The sequence below is a fragment of the Calypte anna genome, chromosome 2 (genome assembly GCF_003957555.1).
Source record: "Calypte anna isolate BGI_N300 chromosome 2, bCalAnn1_v1.p, whole genome shotgun sequence".
NCBI lineage: Eukaryota > Metazoa > Chordata > Aves > Apodiformes > Trochilidae > Calypte > Calypte anna.
In genome coordinates, this window is record NC_044245.1 from 35,427,821 (window position 1) to 35,444,325 (window position 16,505).

A 16,505-nucleotide genomic window follows, 5' to 3' on the forward strand; every position below is an offset into this window, starting at 1 on the left:
AGCCTGAAGGTGAACTTAACAGGACTTTTTGGCTAATTTGCTGATCCTGAAAGCACTTACTGGGGGTGAGCCTCTTCTACTTTGACCCACCTTAGTGTCACTGAAGTCATCACTCACATGGATACTCTTGCAAAGTCCTCATAGTAATAGCAGAGAAAGTCTCCATAAACACCGCATCCAAGATATGCTCCGTGTTTATGCTGAGAAGGTTTAAAGACAAAAACCCTGAAGAGCTTACACGTAGGTTTAACAGTGCTATGTTGAGGTAATTGTTACATGATATTCCTGGTTAGTGAAATTCAGTTTCCAGTAGCTTAGAGTTGCATTTGTGATGGAGAGAAGTTGCCACCCACAGCCACATGAAAGTCTTACTGGCAAACACAGTTTGGCATTTCTCTATTAAGACAGGATGCAGTGGTCCTATTTTTTCTGACTTCATTAAAAAAAAAAAAAAAAATCTCAAAATGGCCATCAGCAGCATGATGTCTCTTTGTTTTCACACAGAGGTGGGTGGGTTGTTTTTTTTATTTTGTCCCAGTCCTTCTTAGATAGATGACAGTGTAGCACCTGGCACCCCCCTACATGTGGGGTGCTCCCCACCTCCTCTCCTCTCATGTGAAGAACCGACACTGTGTAGAGTCAATGTAGCAGTAGGAAGTGCATCGCAATTTTCCATAAGACCTAAAATGAAAGAGAGTATCTCAGTTTCAGAGTATGTGATAGTTCACATCATACGTAACTCTCTGTAGGAGTGAACAACACCAGAAAATGTCATGTGGGATGTCCCAACACATGGGAACCAAAATAAGAGGGGGATTTCTATCACTGTGCTCCCTCCTCCTTGTTAGCAAAATAAGACTCCAGGAGAAAGTATGAGCAAAGACTTAATTCTCAGTATTGTCAATTAATAAAAAAAAAAAATCCCCACTGGCAGTAGACTTGTGTGTTCCCTGGGGGTGGGTGCAGGAGGCCTCAGTACTCACGTGTGGGAACTGTGTAATGAAGTATCCGAGGCCCTGAGTTAAGTGTTTTCCCAGTTACTTACAACAGTTCCAGCAGGTGGGACTGTGCCAGTTCTTTAACTTATTTTTCATGTACTTGAAAAAATTATAGTGACACATGTCCTTCCTTGAAATAAATTTAGAAGGGACATAGAAGGCTCCTTGCGAAATAAGGGAAACCACTGATTTTTTCTTTCTACTGATTTAAACTGAGATGCAGTGACTCTACCTGCTGAAGACCTGACCAGAGATGTTAATAATATAAACATTTTGATGAGTTTTTATTGCTATTTTATGCCTAAGTGAATAACTCATCCGTCAGACAATCCACAAGCTGTGGATTAAGCAGCCATGAAGGAAATCCTTAAAGTTATGTCCTTGGATAACCAAGATTCTAAAAAAAAAAACCAAAAAACCCACAACAAAACCCAAAAAAACCCAACAACAACAACAAACCCAACATAAAATCTGAAGTGAAAATGTGTGTAATATGAAGAGCAATCTGGGGACTGGGAAAAGTAGTGATGGGAAAAGGAATTGCAGCAGAACTCTTAGAGGAAAAGATACTTCGAGGTGAATCTTCCATAGGAATGCCATGCTCACATACTTATCCCATTTTACTGATGAGTCACAGGTTTTTCTTTAATTTAGCAGATAATCTGCAGACTGCACAGACAAACCCAAAGAATCTCAGTTGCTCTTCGCAGATTATACACGGAAAGTGAAAATCACAAAGATTTCTCAGGCTTTTGTGGTGCTATTTTTGGCACCAAACCTCAGACTCTCAGAAGGGAATAGTTTTCCCCACAGCAAACATCTTCACACTGTTTGAAGAGGAGATCTCTGACAAATGTTTCAGGCTGTCAGGTTTTCTGGTCTCGATTTTTGTAACCTCTTACACCAGGAGAGCTTCAATGATTGCAGTGGAAGGATTAGCAAAGCACTTGCCTTACAAAGGCATCCTGTGGGTTTTTTTTTTAATTCCTGTCAATTAGCACATCATTCTCCCATGAATGATGAGGGCTCTGCACATAATCTCATTTGCAAATTAAATGTGTGTAACAATACCTGACAGTTAAATAGAGGTATTCCTGCTAGAGGCCAAATGCTGACCAGAGGAAGCTGCTTAAATAAAAGCAGGGAAGGCAAGTAAACAATAAGCAGATGTTTTAAATGAAGGACATTGCTGAGAAGATACATGGCTTTGCTCTTGAGTGAACTTCCTGGCCTTTGGAAAGGCTGATATGTGATCTGGAGTACCCACTAAGTGTAAGGATGACAGAAGGGCAGGTGGAAGTTTTGATTTCAGGTTTTTTTTTTCTTCTGTTGGTGTGGCCATTTGTTTTTCACAGGTTTTCTTACTCTGTGTATGTTATGGGTGAATATTAATGCAATAATTACGCCACCACATGAGGAAATCTTTGCAAGCAATGGGTAAACATGTATCTGTGTGACCTTCATTCATTTTGCACAGTAAGAGGCACATGCTTATTACTGAGAGATGAGATTTAGCCTTTAAAGCTCATGATATGCAGAAAGAATCTGATAGATTATTTTTCCTCCACTACCTCCTGTGGTCCCAGTGAAACGAAGTTTAACTGGGTAATGCTTTTCTGTTTTAAAGCTGGCAGAGAAAAAAGGAAACAACAACAGCAACAACAAAAAAAAAAAAAAAAAAAAAAAAAAAAAAAAAAAAAAAAAAAAACCAAAAAACCAACCAAACAAAAAACCCCCAAAACCCTGAACCAAAGTGAAGATTGCTCATACATACCCAGGGAGATATGTTTTACATGTCAAATAACCAAAATCTGTCCCATCACAGTCTTCAACCCCCTCGTGTCGAAAGCCATCTCCGCAGTAAGCACGGCGGCATCCTAGTGACAAATACAGACACAAAAAAAAAATACCTTCAGGACACCTCATATGTAAAAAAGGCAGATGAGGTAAGTGGAACTAGATTTTCAAGGGTAAAGTATCAAACAAGATATTTTTTGAGAACATCCTGGAAGAAACAAGACATTTTTTGAGAACATCCTTGAAGAAGGGTATCTTAGGAGAAGTAGTACTCTGCACTACAAGACTATGTGTTTTTTAGCCTTATTTCTGTAGCCAAGGGAAAGAATGGATAGCTAGTAAAAATATTTACTGCAGAAGCACCAGTTACAACAGCATTTGTTCTAATAATAATTATTAACATAGATAATTACTATCAAAACAAATTAAAAGAAACATAAAAAACAGTTAACATTCATGATTTGGGGTCACAATTTAAAAAAAATACTCTGAGGTCATTACGTGGTTTGAAAATCACAACTTAGACCTTCACCCAATATTGCATAGCATCTGTGTGTGTTTACTGCAAGTGAGCAGACATGAATTGAGTGATGTAGACTTATTTCTTGTCTATCAGGAAAAAAAAAAAAAGTATGTAATGATTGTCAAAAAGGTGTTTTTCCCACTGCTGGCTCCTACTGACCTGGGCATAAGTTGGCATCCTGACAGTTTTTCATGGGAACTGGCACATGGGCTGCAGTAATTTGTGGGTTTGGTTGCTATTTTAGCGACTGGACTTTGCTTCTGATGTCTTCAGCTTTTTGAGTATGACCCTATTACTTGAGCAAAATTCTTTAAGCTAAAATCCCTTTAGTATCTTCTCAGAGACACGGTTAAGCAACAGATTAAAAGGATACTAAAAAATAGGGAGCTTATAAGAGTTAAAGCGGATTATTTACAAAAAGGACTTGTTCATTAAATGCACCAAGGATCTCTTTGTTAGAAACTGATGCTTCTAAGAACAATGAGCCTATTTTACAATTAAATCTATTTAACATTTGATTAACCTTTTTCTTTTGGTTCAGTCACAAGAGCAGAATGATGACAATGTGCTCATTTCCGAGTGACTCGGTGCTGTTTGGGTCACACCGGTGTCAGAAGTCTACATATTTCAAGTCCCTGACTGACCTGAAGCTTTGGCCAGTGTATAGCACAAAGTAATACAATGTGCCTCATGATTTACAATTTTGCAGACATTAGAACAAACAAAGACTATTTTCCTGCATGCTTGTTCCCCATGGCTGATTGCAAATTGTAATTGAATCATTTTCTCATGCCTGGAGCCTGGAGTTCTCATCCTCTCTCACTGGATTACTCTGTGGTCAGGCAAGCTTAGAGATGCATTTATGTGTCTTCCTATACCTGTTGCAATTGAATGGCCTTTGAAATCTGTTTACTGTTGTCATTGAGAAGCTGGCTGGGTCTCCTAAGTTATAAGGGGAAGGATGCTGATGGACAAACTCACATAGAGTGTGGCTGCATACACCTCATTTTCAAAGTCAGGCTAAAAACTGGAGGGCTGTATAAATGGAAGAGAAAAATTGCATCTTTCAGTGCTGGCTGACACCTTTTCTGAAATGTGAAGAAGCATCCCTTGGCTAGAACCAACAGAGTCTCAAACCTGCTGTGTGTCAGCTGTAGATGGTGTAGAGTGCTCTGGGGAAGGAATCAAGAGGCAAAAGTAGCTGAAAGGTAGAAGTGAAGGTTGCCACAGCTGCTTGTATGATTATATGCTCATATCTTCTTTGCTATCAACAACCAGCAAAATGAAAGGAAGCTTGACCAGACAAAAGTCAAATGTTGTTTAAACCTAATTGTGAAGGTAGTGAACCTTGCCATGTGCAAGTGAATAACAAAACCTGAAGTGGTTTTATTGGACCCAAGGGTAGTTTATGATTAGAAAACAGCCATTTTTGTTCTGTATCCTGAGGGTTTTTGTGGTGCAGTGCAAAGGTATCCCAGAAAGCTGGCAGCCTTCATGGAAGGCACATGTGTAAACCAGCTGCTGTGTGTGGCCTCTCAAACACAGGGGGTTTGCTTTGACTGTGGACAGACACCTCTGTTCAGTGAGATACGTGGTCCTCAAAGAAGCTGCAGGAGAAGTACTTAGCATCAGCTCTGTCTTGTGCTGCTGTGTGGCATCCACACACACATGAAGGACCTCAGTTTTGGCACTGTGGCCTTTGTACCTCCCCCTCCCAGTGCCTCCACTCAGTCCAACCAGAGCATAAGCTCTCCTGAGTAAAACAGTTGTGTGATTTTCCCAGCCGTGTGCCCTGTGGAAACAACTAATGAACCTTCTTTGGTAGAAGGAGGCTCTTCTTGACGTGCTGTAACTTACTTATGCAGTCATCAGTCACAACCATGTTGCCATCATCACACTCTTCCCCATCCTGCACGATTCCATCTCCGCAGGTACCGCCAACCTCGAAGTGGTAATCCACAGGGTAGAAAGGGGTGAGCTGGCCAAAGAAACACACCATGGTCACTGAACCAGCCACCAGCAGCCTGCCCAGCAAGCAGAGGTGAAGGACTCTAGGAGGCAGATCCCACAACCAGCTTTTCATACCCCACTATTCAGTGGCTCACAGTTTTTACACAGAATCTGATTCAAAGTCCAGTGGACACAGAAAGGATCCTGTTGCTGATTTCAAACAGGGCTTAGCTCCTTGAAGCAATAAGGAAACACATGGATTTGGTTTTCAGGGTCAGTGTTTCCAGCAACTTTGTACCCTGGTGAGTTTTACCTCATTTTGTGTTAAATAACAAATGCTCTTTACTATTCTAATTCCCCAAACTCTGGCCCAGTTTGTTCACCACTGGAGCCTGGCTCTTAGGGGGGGTCAGCAAAACCTGCAACACTGATGAATTAACACCTTAGTAATTAAGACTCCTGTGAAAAAAAATCACAGATTTAGGTACAGTTATGGCAATACTCAAAAACGAGCTCTTTCACCATCTGTCTCATTGGCTCTATATGATATAAGTACAGAAGTAGGCTTTGTATTTAAAAACAAACCATACACACACAAGTTTTCTGAGATGACAGTCATATTTTCACCTGGACTGGTAGCCATCCAAAGGTATCCTTGAAGTACAAAGATCTCTGGTCTCTTCTAAAAGCTAAGGCATTTTCAGTGTTTAACCGGTCCAATTCTTCTTGATTATTCACTACAAAAATCTAGAATATAGAAAAAGAGGTGATTGGTAATCTTCTCAAGAAGTATTTTGGATTACCATGGAATCTAGTTTTGTAAACTGATATATGGATCTGTAAATAATTGCACAGGAAAATGATTTGGTTGTTTTCAGAATCAGAATGGTATTCTAGCCCTGGGTGAGAAAACCCATGGACTACCAGAGCATAAAAGGCTTCTTTGCCACTGGTAAGAAGAGACAAGGGTTTCCAAAGGAGAATGGTCTTTCTTGAGCCTCTATCCATGGCTCCAATGGCCCCTGTTTCAGAATGCACATCCATGGGTAATCCTCATGAAAATACTTGTGCACAATCACTGCTAAGAAAAGAATTCAGATGCTCAAATGTTTAGATGCTGGAAAAAATTGCTAAATCTATATGGGCATAAGTGCTTTATGTGGGCTTGTCTCTAATTTTTTAGGCATGTTCAGGACTTAGTGCAGCCTTCCCTTGTTTTCTACTAGTTTGTACTTTGCTTAGTTGCTATTGAAATGCATATTTCTGTACATGAATATACTCTAGTCTAAAGTCAAGTCTTCAGTTAAACAGAAAAAATTTTGTTCAAAGCAGAAAAATTAGGTCAAGCTTCTCTCTTACAAATATTTTAATGTCTCGGTCATGAAACTGACTGTAAGGGGCATTAGGAAACAGTCTCTTCTTTCAGCAGCTTAATCAAATTAATTTTAGCATGATTCAAACCATTTTTAAATTAAGAAAAAACAAATGGAATGCTTTTGAGCAAAACAGATTTAGGGCTGAGCCTGATTCCCACCAGCATAAACATAATTGGTTCTTTTAAAAATAAATCACCCCAAGATTTTTACACAACAGACTACTCCCACAGCCCCCAACAAAGGCTAATTTCATTGTAACATCATTGAATAAAAATGCCTTCAGCTCAAATGAAAGAAAGCAAAGAAATAGAAAGCCAGCAAAGAACTGATTCTGCAATTGTGGTCAGGAGCTCAAGTCCCAGCCTCAGAGCTCTGATTTCTTTTGAAATCAATAACAGATCTGTGCTCTCTGAAACTCTCTGTTACAGGTATCGGCCTTTGAGTTGCAAAAGATTTAAAAAGCTGAAAGAACCTTAGCCAGTGACAGAAACCCAGGGTTTCTTTGCCTCTCCCCTCCCCTGAGGGGTGAGTTGGTGATTGCAGGTGAAAAATGCTGGGGTGGGATGCTGCTGTGGCAAACCACACAAGACAGCACAGGGACTGGGGACACAGAGCACTCTCTCAGGGTCTTTTCCATGTGCAGCTATGGAAAACCTGGCAATAGCCAGTCTTCAAGTGGTACAAAGCAAGCTCCAAACCTGCTACGTGGGGATCTGAACAAAATAAGTAATAGCAATGCCTGACCTCCTGATCTTGACATTCGAGGGAATAAAACAGGGGGAGTGGACAGGGAGAGAGCTGCTCTGTGAGTGCCCCACTTGCAGAGCTGAGCTGAAGTTTGCTTCATCCCACATGTCTGAGAATGAAATGGCACTTGATGGTCATCATCCAATGAGGGTTCATAGAGATGGTGTAGGGTACTTATATTTTAGGTAGTTACACTCTTAATACTGGTTTTTAAGATCTAATATGAAACTGTGCCATGGGGAAAAGAAGGGTCACAAGACCTATACATATTATCACTAAACTTATAATTTATAATTCGAGCTCTCCATGTGGTCAAGTCCATGAGAGGTTTTTTGCAATAGCGTGCAGCATGGTGTGATATGCACCTTTATTTCCTGCATTTCCCTCTCTCTGTCAAAAATAAAGGTTTTTTTGTAATGCAACACAGATAAAGATGAGCGAGCAGCTGACAATACTTGCAGCACTCATGCAAAAGATTGAGTTCAATGACCCAGGTAATGGACAGTGTTGTGATTCTGTCCCTTTCACACACTGTAACAGCTTTCTGACTGCATGACAGATGGGAAAGTTAACAAAGCTAATTGCTGCTTATTGTCATTCAGAGTCAACCAGACACCCTCAATATCTATAGGTGTGAGTGGAGTGTCTGGGCTATGCTGTTACACAGCAGCAAAGCAGCATTTTCATTGCTGGTTAAGTATTACAATGCACAGAACAATAAGGCCAGCTGTGGGAATAGTACAGAAATAGTCTTTACAAATCCCAAAGAAATCAGAGATGAAGGCTTGCTAGGTCACTTCCCAACAATGACTTGTCCTTTCAAGCACTTTGTCCAATTTGCTCATAAAAATGCTTTCCAGAAGGCTAGAGACTGAAATGAGCTATATAAAGTCATGTCTAAAGACAGGAACTCAGAAGTCTGACTCTAATTGTTCATGGAAACTCTGTTTTAGTCCAAGGTGAAGGGTCTGTTCTTTGAGAGAAAGTTCTATCTTATATGAGGAATGCTTGACCTCAGTTCTGAAATCACTGACTTTGTAGAAGAAGATATAAAAAATCAGCTAGAAAGAGATGCTTATTTCACTGAGCAATTTGAAATACAACTCAATTTACAGGAAAAAAAAAAGAGTAGATTATGTATGCACAGTAGGAGGTGAAAGAGAGCATCCACAGGTTTGAGAAAAAGTTTGTAAATCCAAAATATTGGCGACTACACCACCTCTCACAATAAAAGTACTTAAAAACTTCTCACATAGTCTTTTAGAAAATCTGCTTACCGCAGGGACCTTTGGATAATTATGGCCAAACACAGGTTCCTGATATGGTGGGTTATTCACATGCTGTGGGGGTCTGCAGAGACATCTCCCTGGAGGCCCTGGAAGCCCTCTTTCTCCTTTTGGTCCTATTGCAAATCGCCCTAGAAAGTAAAATACCAGGTTGCCTTGTTATGAGACTTACACACAGAACACAAACATCACCACAGAGCTTTAGTGGGAAAAGTACAGGTCAAGTGGATACATCATGGAATTTACATACATTTTCAGGGATGTACATCTCCTGCCAAGCCCACTGGGAAATGAAGGATGTAGTTACCAGGACCACAAATTCCTGCACATCAGGAGTAAAACTAGAGTTTCTACCACTATAGTTTTTTTTTTTCAGGTAAATTAAAAAATTTCTTTCCACCAATTTAACAGAGACAGAGAGGCCATTTGCTTAGGATTTCTAGGTTAATGTCAACCTGTTTAAAGTTAGAGAAATTCAGATCATGATGAACACACAGATCATTCTAAAGTACCCAGGCACCAAGTTTATAGACATCCACAATGCATTGGAATTAGGCATTTGTGAGATCACTTGAGCAATGCTGTTTCAGAGGCCAATATACAAGAAAACCCAACCAGAAATACAGGAATGCTACAAATGAAAATGAAAAAAAATCACACTTTTTGACTTTCAAACTTTGGCAAGGATGCTTTATACTCTGCAGAATTAGACTATGAGCCAATATGTTCATGCTGCAAGGAGTGACATCATTACAGAAAGGTCATTTAGGATCAGAATTTATATTCTAGAGGAAAAAGATTAACAAGCCTGAAACATAAACTTTCTGTGGATAGAATAAAGCCTTTAGAAAGTAACCTTGAGATTACAGTCTGCCTTCCCATTGGCATGGTGAAAATTCTGCCCTCTGAAAACTGCTTGCAATTATACTCAGGATAAAGATGTTTCACAATGGGGGACATGAGATACATGAAGATTATGAATAAGCCCCAGTTTCACAGATGTACCATTTCCAGATCACCAGAAAGAAGATCCCTCCTGCCCACTGATGTAAGCAGGGGAAGAAAAAGGAAAAGCAAAATGGAAGAGGACATTGAACAGATCATCTGCAGTGCTGACTGCAGTGGTGTCCTTTTGAGCCAACAGTAGTTTCCAACTGGTTTTGCTTTTCTTTTCAGGTCCTTGAGGACTTACTGTTAGTGAACACTGTGGGTCTCATATTGTCCTTCATGTCTATGCTTGGCCTCACAGTCAGCCCACCATGTATAGCTTTGAAGTTGAACAATTATCAGCTAAAAGATTTTTCTTATAATTCCTACAGAACTCTCAATTGCAGTAGCACCTAACTCAAAAGAGTGGGCTTTTATCACCACCCTTTTTTACACTCTGACTTCTATCCCCTTTCTTCTCTTTCCTTCTTTTTGCTATTGTGACTTGAGTCTCATCTGTTTTTCTTTTACAGAGATGCACAGGGTGAGTATGTCCTGGCTGATTAGAAATTGCAATCTTTCACTGCTAGCCAGGATATCTGGAGAAGCAGCAGACCTTTGATGATGGAGATTAACTAGTCCCTCCAAGGCTGCCAGATGGCTTTTCATCATCCCCATCTAACAAAGTCACACAGATACCACAAAGACCATGTTTTTTGTTTTACTGGAAACATCAGAAGCCATAATGTTTGCTTTAAAATTAGTCCTTACTATGGATAAAGATGCATTCAGGAGAAATCCTCTCCTTGCTGTCAGTGGAGAAGCAAACAGAGCCCAGTACTTTTTAAAAAGGGGTCTGTGTAAGTGTTTGTGATGAGTCAGGAAGGGCCAGGGAGCAGGGACATAGTTTAGGATAGCACCTTATCTCCTGCTTACCTAATCCTGAAGGTCCAGGGGGCCCTGGCTGACCAGAAGGACCAGGCCTTCCAGGTGGACCCATGACACCTGCAGGTCCAACGTCTCCCTTTAGTCCCTAGAAGAGAGGAGGCATCCATTTATTTGCTAAATTATTAATAATACAAAACCTTTTCTAGCCAGCACTGGCTTCCCTTTCAAGAAAGCCAAAATATTTGCCAATAGGAGCACATAGCATGAACTTGGCAGCCACCACCCCAGAGAAGAGGGGCTGTTCTCTTCTTTGTGGAAACAGAAAAGCATGTCCAGGCAGGACTTCTGCTCCTAAAAGTGAATGGTCCCAGCAGATCTGCTCTGTGTGGAGTCAGTAATCAAAGTGCTCTGACTCCAATCATTTTGGTGGCCTTTTTTAAGGAGTCCTTTTTATCGCTGGTAGCTCTTTTGCAGTCAGTGCAGCTCAGAAAGAAAGAGCTGGTGGAACTGAAGCAGTCACCCTGGAAATCCCTACTTACTGCACTAATACAAAATAGGGGATGGTAGGGGTTAAAAAAAATTCAAAAAGACTTTGGCAAGGGCTTCCACAGTGACATTTCCCAGTTTTAGAGAGCAGTGTTTCAGAAGCACACTAAGGACTTTGACACTCATGCTGTATTCAGAAGTACTTTAGATGCCTGGACACTTCTATCTCCTTGACTTTCATCATGAGCTATGGTAACAAATCATCTCAAGACAAGCAAGTGCTTGGCTTTACAAAGTGCAAGCTAGTGTGTGGCAGCATCATGCTGACAGATGGTGTCCCTCCAAAATGTTGTAAAATTACCTATAGGAGACAAGGTTACACACAGTCACCATACAATACCTAATGTTCTGTAAAATCAGCCCCAGTTTCCCTCATGAGAACTTGTTTATCCAGCAAAACCCTCAGGCATTTGGAAGTTTCATCTTAGAACTGTTCAGCACCTTCCTATTTTTTGCTCCTGGATTTATTATGGTGACACATTAAAAATAGCTATATTTATCTTCCTGATCATATACTGTCCAAGGTTTGAATTTCTCAGCTTTATATTTCAGAAGTGTTATATATATCTTAAAGTTTAAATACCAGGTTTGATCTTTTTGTAATAATATACATCATTTAGGATAACAAAAATGCTCTAGGTTATGTAAGCTTTCCTTTAAGAACAAAGGAGACGAGTTCCTTGAAGATGGTGTAATTCCAGGTTAGTGTGTATTCATGGTTGCATGATGAGTGGCTGCATGTCTAATTTCAGAGTAATGAAGCATAGATAGTAATATATGCTAAAATGATTTGTTGTTACATAATACTTTGCATCCCATGGATGCATGCCAGTGTCACTTAGACCATTTCAACAGAGGAAGGTAGATTTTGTCATGACCCTTAAAGAACTAATTGAATATTTGCTTCATTTAATCCTATTATGTAAGCTCTGTACCATCAAAATATTCCAGGATTTATGTGAACATCAGTAGTGCTGATCCCTAATTACTTCTTACATTATACAACATGGAATTAGCAGAACAGGATTTTGTAGCCCCCAAGAAGTCTTGGAGGGAAATCTCTTTCCCTCACCACAGCAGAGGCAAGCCAGGTCCAGTTGAACACATATTGCCTGAAAATGAGCTGTCTGCTCTGTGTCCTGCTTTGGAGGAATGATGACTCAGTGCTCTTTTGCTGTGCACAGTGAGATTAAACAGTAGCAGAAAAGATTTATATTAATTATCTTTGTCTTGCTAGCTGGTTGTTGGTTTTTGGTTGGTTTTTTTTTTTTCACATACTCCCAAGGCATTCAGAAAAGATTTTCCCATGGGCAATATTTATATTCCTCTCCCTTCTTTCAAAGTAACATTTATCTAAAGCCCTAAGTCATTCCTCCTTATCAAGATTAAAAGCCTGAACTTGCTCCTTACAGTCAATTGCCAAATAACAAAGCTTTGGATATTACATCTGAGTTTGAGGGCAGTAAGGCTGTGATCTGCGACCCCATCTCCTGGCCACCTTTTAGGAAGAGCCTGGCTCAGAGGCAGGGCAGAGCTGAAGAAGTCGGTGAGGTAGCCAAGACCAAGATGTATCTCAAAATGGAAGTGGAAGTAACACCTTCCTAATTTAGCTGCTCTTATCTGGGGCTGTCAGCTGGATCAAGAGACAGGAAACGGCCCCTTGTAGATGGAAATTATCCTCTCAGCTGAACAAACAGCCAGACAACTACAGCACTTAATGGCAGCAGCCAGACCCACAGAGATTTAAAATGCCACTTTCGTTTTCGTTGTGTTTTTTTTCCAAAGGAATAGAAAAGAAGGAAGGAAATAGCTAGTTCACAAATTACAGAGTAAAACCTGGTTTTCCTGTAGGAGGTCAATGCTGAAATGGCTTTCAGGGCAACAGAAAAGGGTTTGTATCCTAAGCCTTGAGCCTGGAAAGTCCTAATTTAGGGCTGGACTACGGTTCTTTCAGTCAGACTGACTGTTGCCTTAAATTGACATGCTTTATGGCACCACTTTTTGATTAAGGCACTGTGTAATGTGACAAAATGTCTAAGGTCAAGGAAGAAGTGCACTGTGTTCAAGCTGATCTGCAAGCACTGTGTCTTCCCTTTGCCTTATGCTATGGAAAGATACTCTGTGCATACTACTCTGGCAGGACAGACAAGAACAGATTACCAAAAAGAAAACCGAAAACAACCCAAACAAAAATACCACAAACCACTAATGAACAAAGAAACCAGTGAAAAGCACACACCATCTTTTAAAACCTGATGAATCAAAGACAAAAAGAAAAACCTATTGTGGCTCTTATATTGCACAAACCCTCTTTACTTGGTGACCTAGTATTGCCTTCCTAACACCTAGCTTTAGTTTTCCCCACACTGGTGGTTTTTTTTCACCTCAGATATTAGCTGATGGCATCCGAGCAACAGTGGAGCAGGCACATGCCTCTGTTTGCAGTGCTGGGCAAAACCAGGATGCAAATGAAGTGCTTTCAGATGAGCCACTGAGCACCTTGCCTACAAGCTGCTGTGTCTGAGCATTAAAACCAGCATTGTTTCAGTGTGAACAGGTTCCCTTCCCTGGCAGTCACTGGAAACAAACAGGCTCTGCAAGTGGCAATTAAGAGCACCAGTAAATGGTCTCCTTTGTACATCCAGTATCATTGTTTAAAAAAAATACAAAAGGAAAGGTGCACTCAAAGAGGTCCATTAGGTGATGTAATCAGGTAACTTATAGCAATATTGCAACCTCCTCCTAGGAAAATGCTACAATGAAGGAGTCGGGATCAAATTTGCACACAATTCCTGATCTTTACAATCAATCTGAAAAATAATTCCACCAGCATAATAATTCTGAGCCCTAAATAAGGACCATTTTTCAACCACCCCATTCCCAACTGGCTTGCAGACCAGATTACCATCCTTTAAGGTCACTGTGTCTTTCTGACCTTTCTCAGAGCAGGAGGATCTGTCCCTGGCATGCAGTGATATGGTGAGAGCCATCATATAAATACCCAGCCTAACAAATCAATCCTGGTTTAGTGCTAACAGAGGAAATGAGAGAAACAGAGAGGGTGTTTTAGTCCATTGGTTCTTTGCACTGTTTTGAACATCTCTAAGGCCTTATGGCTTTGCAAGCTGATCTTGCTTGGGTGTTGACCCAAGTTTGGGCCTGAGCAAAGCTTGACTCAGCCAAATTAGTTGGTGTAGACATAAAGCATCTCCCAGGCTGGGCAGCAAGGGAAGAACCTGAATGGACACTGGATGCACATTTAGAATCCAGGAGTGTATGACAGTGTAATACAGGACTGAGGTTTGGATTTATAGACAGGTGTTTTTCATTGCCACAGACCACATACCAATTTATTCCATCCCAGCATAGCATTCTTAGTGTACAGACAGCTACTGACTGTGCACACAAGAAGTGTTTTTGCTAGCAGAAGTAGAGTGGCTCTTTGGACTGGGGAGCCAGGGAGAAAATTCATGGGCAGGCGATGGAATGTCCTTTGCAAGATGCTGATGCTGCCTCTCTGCTCAGAGCTTAAGCGAGGGGAAGCAGTTTCTGTAGAATCTACAGCAATACCTTCCTCATTCAGAGCCCCAGACATCCAGTGTTTCCCTACAAACCTTTCTTTGCTCATTCCAGAAACCTGTTTTCATGAGGGGTGGAGGATGACCCCTGAGCAAGCTGAAAAGTGTTGAATTTTGGATAAATCCTATTTGCCATTGCAGCCCTGCTCCCAAGGTCATCTTCAGGGTTGGGATCTGCAGTTTGAGACCTGGATCTCAAGCTAACACCAGCCATCAGGTGGGGCTAGGACCATAGCTCTGTGTTGCCTAGGATGCCACAACCACACAGACAATAGGAGTCAAGGGAACAACTTACCTGTTTGCCTCGTTTTCCAGGTCTTCCTATAGGTCCTCTGTGTCCTGGTACTCCAGATGGTCCCTTTGGGCCCATCTCTCCCTTGGTGGGTGAAAGGAAGCAGGACATAAAGACAGAAATACATATTGCCTTGGTTATAATTGCCTTATACAAGACTACAAAGTGATAGTGCTCCAGTTCACATAAGTTCTCCGGATAATTCTGGTACCATTTGTTTCTCAGAACATCAAAATTATAATAAAATATTTTATAACCAGCATAAGGTGAAAAATATTTCTCACAATTTACCCAAAAATTTTCCCCAAAACTATTCTCCTAAACAGGGACCAATGGAGAGATCAGAAACATGCTTGGAGATCTGGAGAGGCCAAGGCTGGCAAAACTCTCTGACCCTTGTGGCAATAACTTGCTGAGGGAAAGGGAGGTGAATTCACTTGTCTTCTAGTCTCCTTGCAAGCCACCATTATTTCCTTATCCTAATTTCAGAGATAAGATGTGGTTATGTCATAAAATTCTAGTATCTTAGGATTTCTATCTATAAAACAACATTTGATTTTTTTATTATTATTATTATTTAATTTTTTTTAGGTACAGAATGATACCAAAAAATACAAAACAATGATACCAAAACTGGTCAGGATTACTACTGCTATTTATAGTAGTGCCATTTTTGATTCGAAGTATCAAGAAGGATAAGTATTTATTATCTTTAAGTAAATAACACCCAAACAATTAGGCCAGTTATGATTTTGCAATGAAGAGTTGGAACAGGAGGAAGATTATGATTAAACCAATGTTGTGGGGAAAAGAGAGAAATAAGAACAAATAGCTCAGAATCTTCTCCAAAGATAAGAAGCCTAAAAAACTAGATCAGGCCCAAGAAGTGTTGGTTCCTGAGTCAAGCAAGACCTTTAATGCTTTATACTTTCCAGGATGTCCCTGAGTGGCTTACTCATTGCCCCTGTGCCAGCATTTAACTCACCAATACATCACGCTCACTTACTTTTTGTCCCAGCATTCCAGGGAAGCCTATTTCTCCCTGCAGAGTTAAAGGAGAAAAAACATCAAAAAATGTGGAGTAATTTTTGACAAAGCACCACCTTCCTTGGAAGGAAGAAGATAAATGCCATGTACTGATATCAGTTAAAAACAAAAAAAAAACAAAAAAACCCAACACTGTGATTTAGCACTGTGGGTGACATAGTAAGTAGAAAATTATAAGCAGAATTTAAAGCCCTGTGTATGACAATGCCACTCCTCCACCGGGTCCTCTGCTATCTGCTTGCTTTCCTCCAGCAAAAACATCCAGTTGTGCTTTGCCTACAGGCAACCCTGCTACCTGGACCACTTCCAGAGCCTCCATTCCAGAATGGCATTTCTCCATTTCCATCATAAGCAGTTTACTTTTCCTTTCTTAATTAAAAGAAACCCTAAATCAAGAATCAACTTTTTTTTTTTTTACCCCACTTATGAGACTACTGTATATCCAGCCAAGAGCATTAACAATTTGGCAAGCTGTCCTAGTTCTGGACTGCACAGGCCAGGAGAGACTGAGGTTACCTGCAGGGGAATCTCCCTCTGCCTCATCACTCCC

The 16,505-nt window shown here is 40.6% G+C and overlaps 1 protein-coding gene across 1 annotated transcript in view; it reads right to left on the reverse strand.

Moving 5' to 3' along the window:
* Positions 1 to 546: 546 nt before the first annotated feature.
* The window catches only part of COLQ (collagen like tail subunit of asymmetric acetylcholinesterase), a 41,248-nt gene continuing 25,289 nt past the window's right edge, over positions 547 to 16,505 (reverse strand). The window contains exons 9-16 of the mRNA XM_030445492.1: positions 15,915 to 15,950; positions 14,912 to 14,992; positions 10,541 to 10,628; positions 8,669 to 8,808; positions 5,896 to 6,015; positions 5,176 to 5,296; positions 2,773 to 2,875; positions 547 to 681 (exon numbers count right to left, since the gene is read on the reverse strand). Of these exons, the coding sequence (XP_030301352.1) occupies positions 612 to 681; positions 2,773 to 2,875; positions 5,176 to 5,296; positions 5,896 to 6,015; positions 8,669 to 8,808; positions 10,541 to 10,628; positions 14,912 to 14,992; positions 15,915 to 15,950 (759 nt within the window). The 3' untranslated portion in view covers positions 547 to 611. The remainder of the gene's footprint in view (positions 682 to 2,772; positions 2,876 to 5,175; positions 5,297 to 5,895; positions 6,016 to 8,668; positions 8,809 to 10,540; positions 10,629 to 14,911; positions 14,993 to 15,914; positions 15,951 to 16,505) is intronic.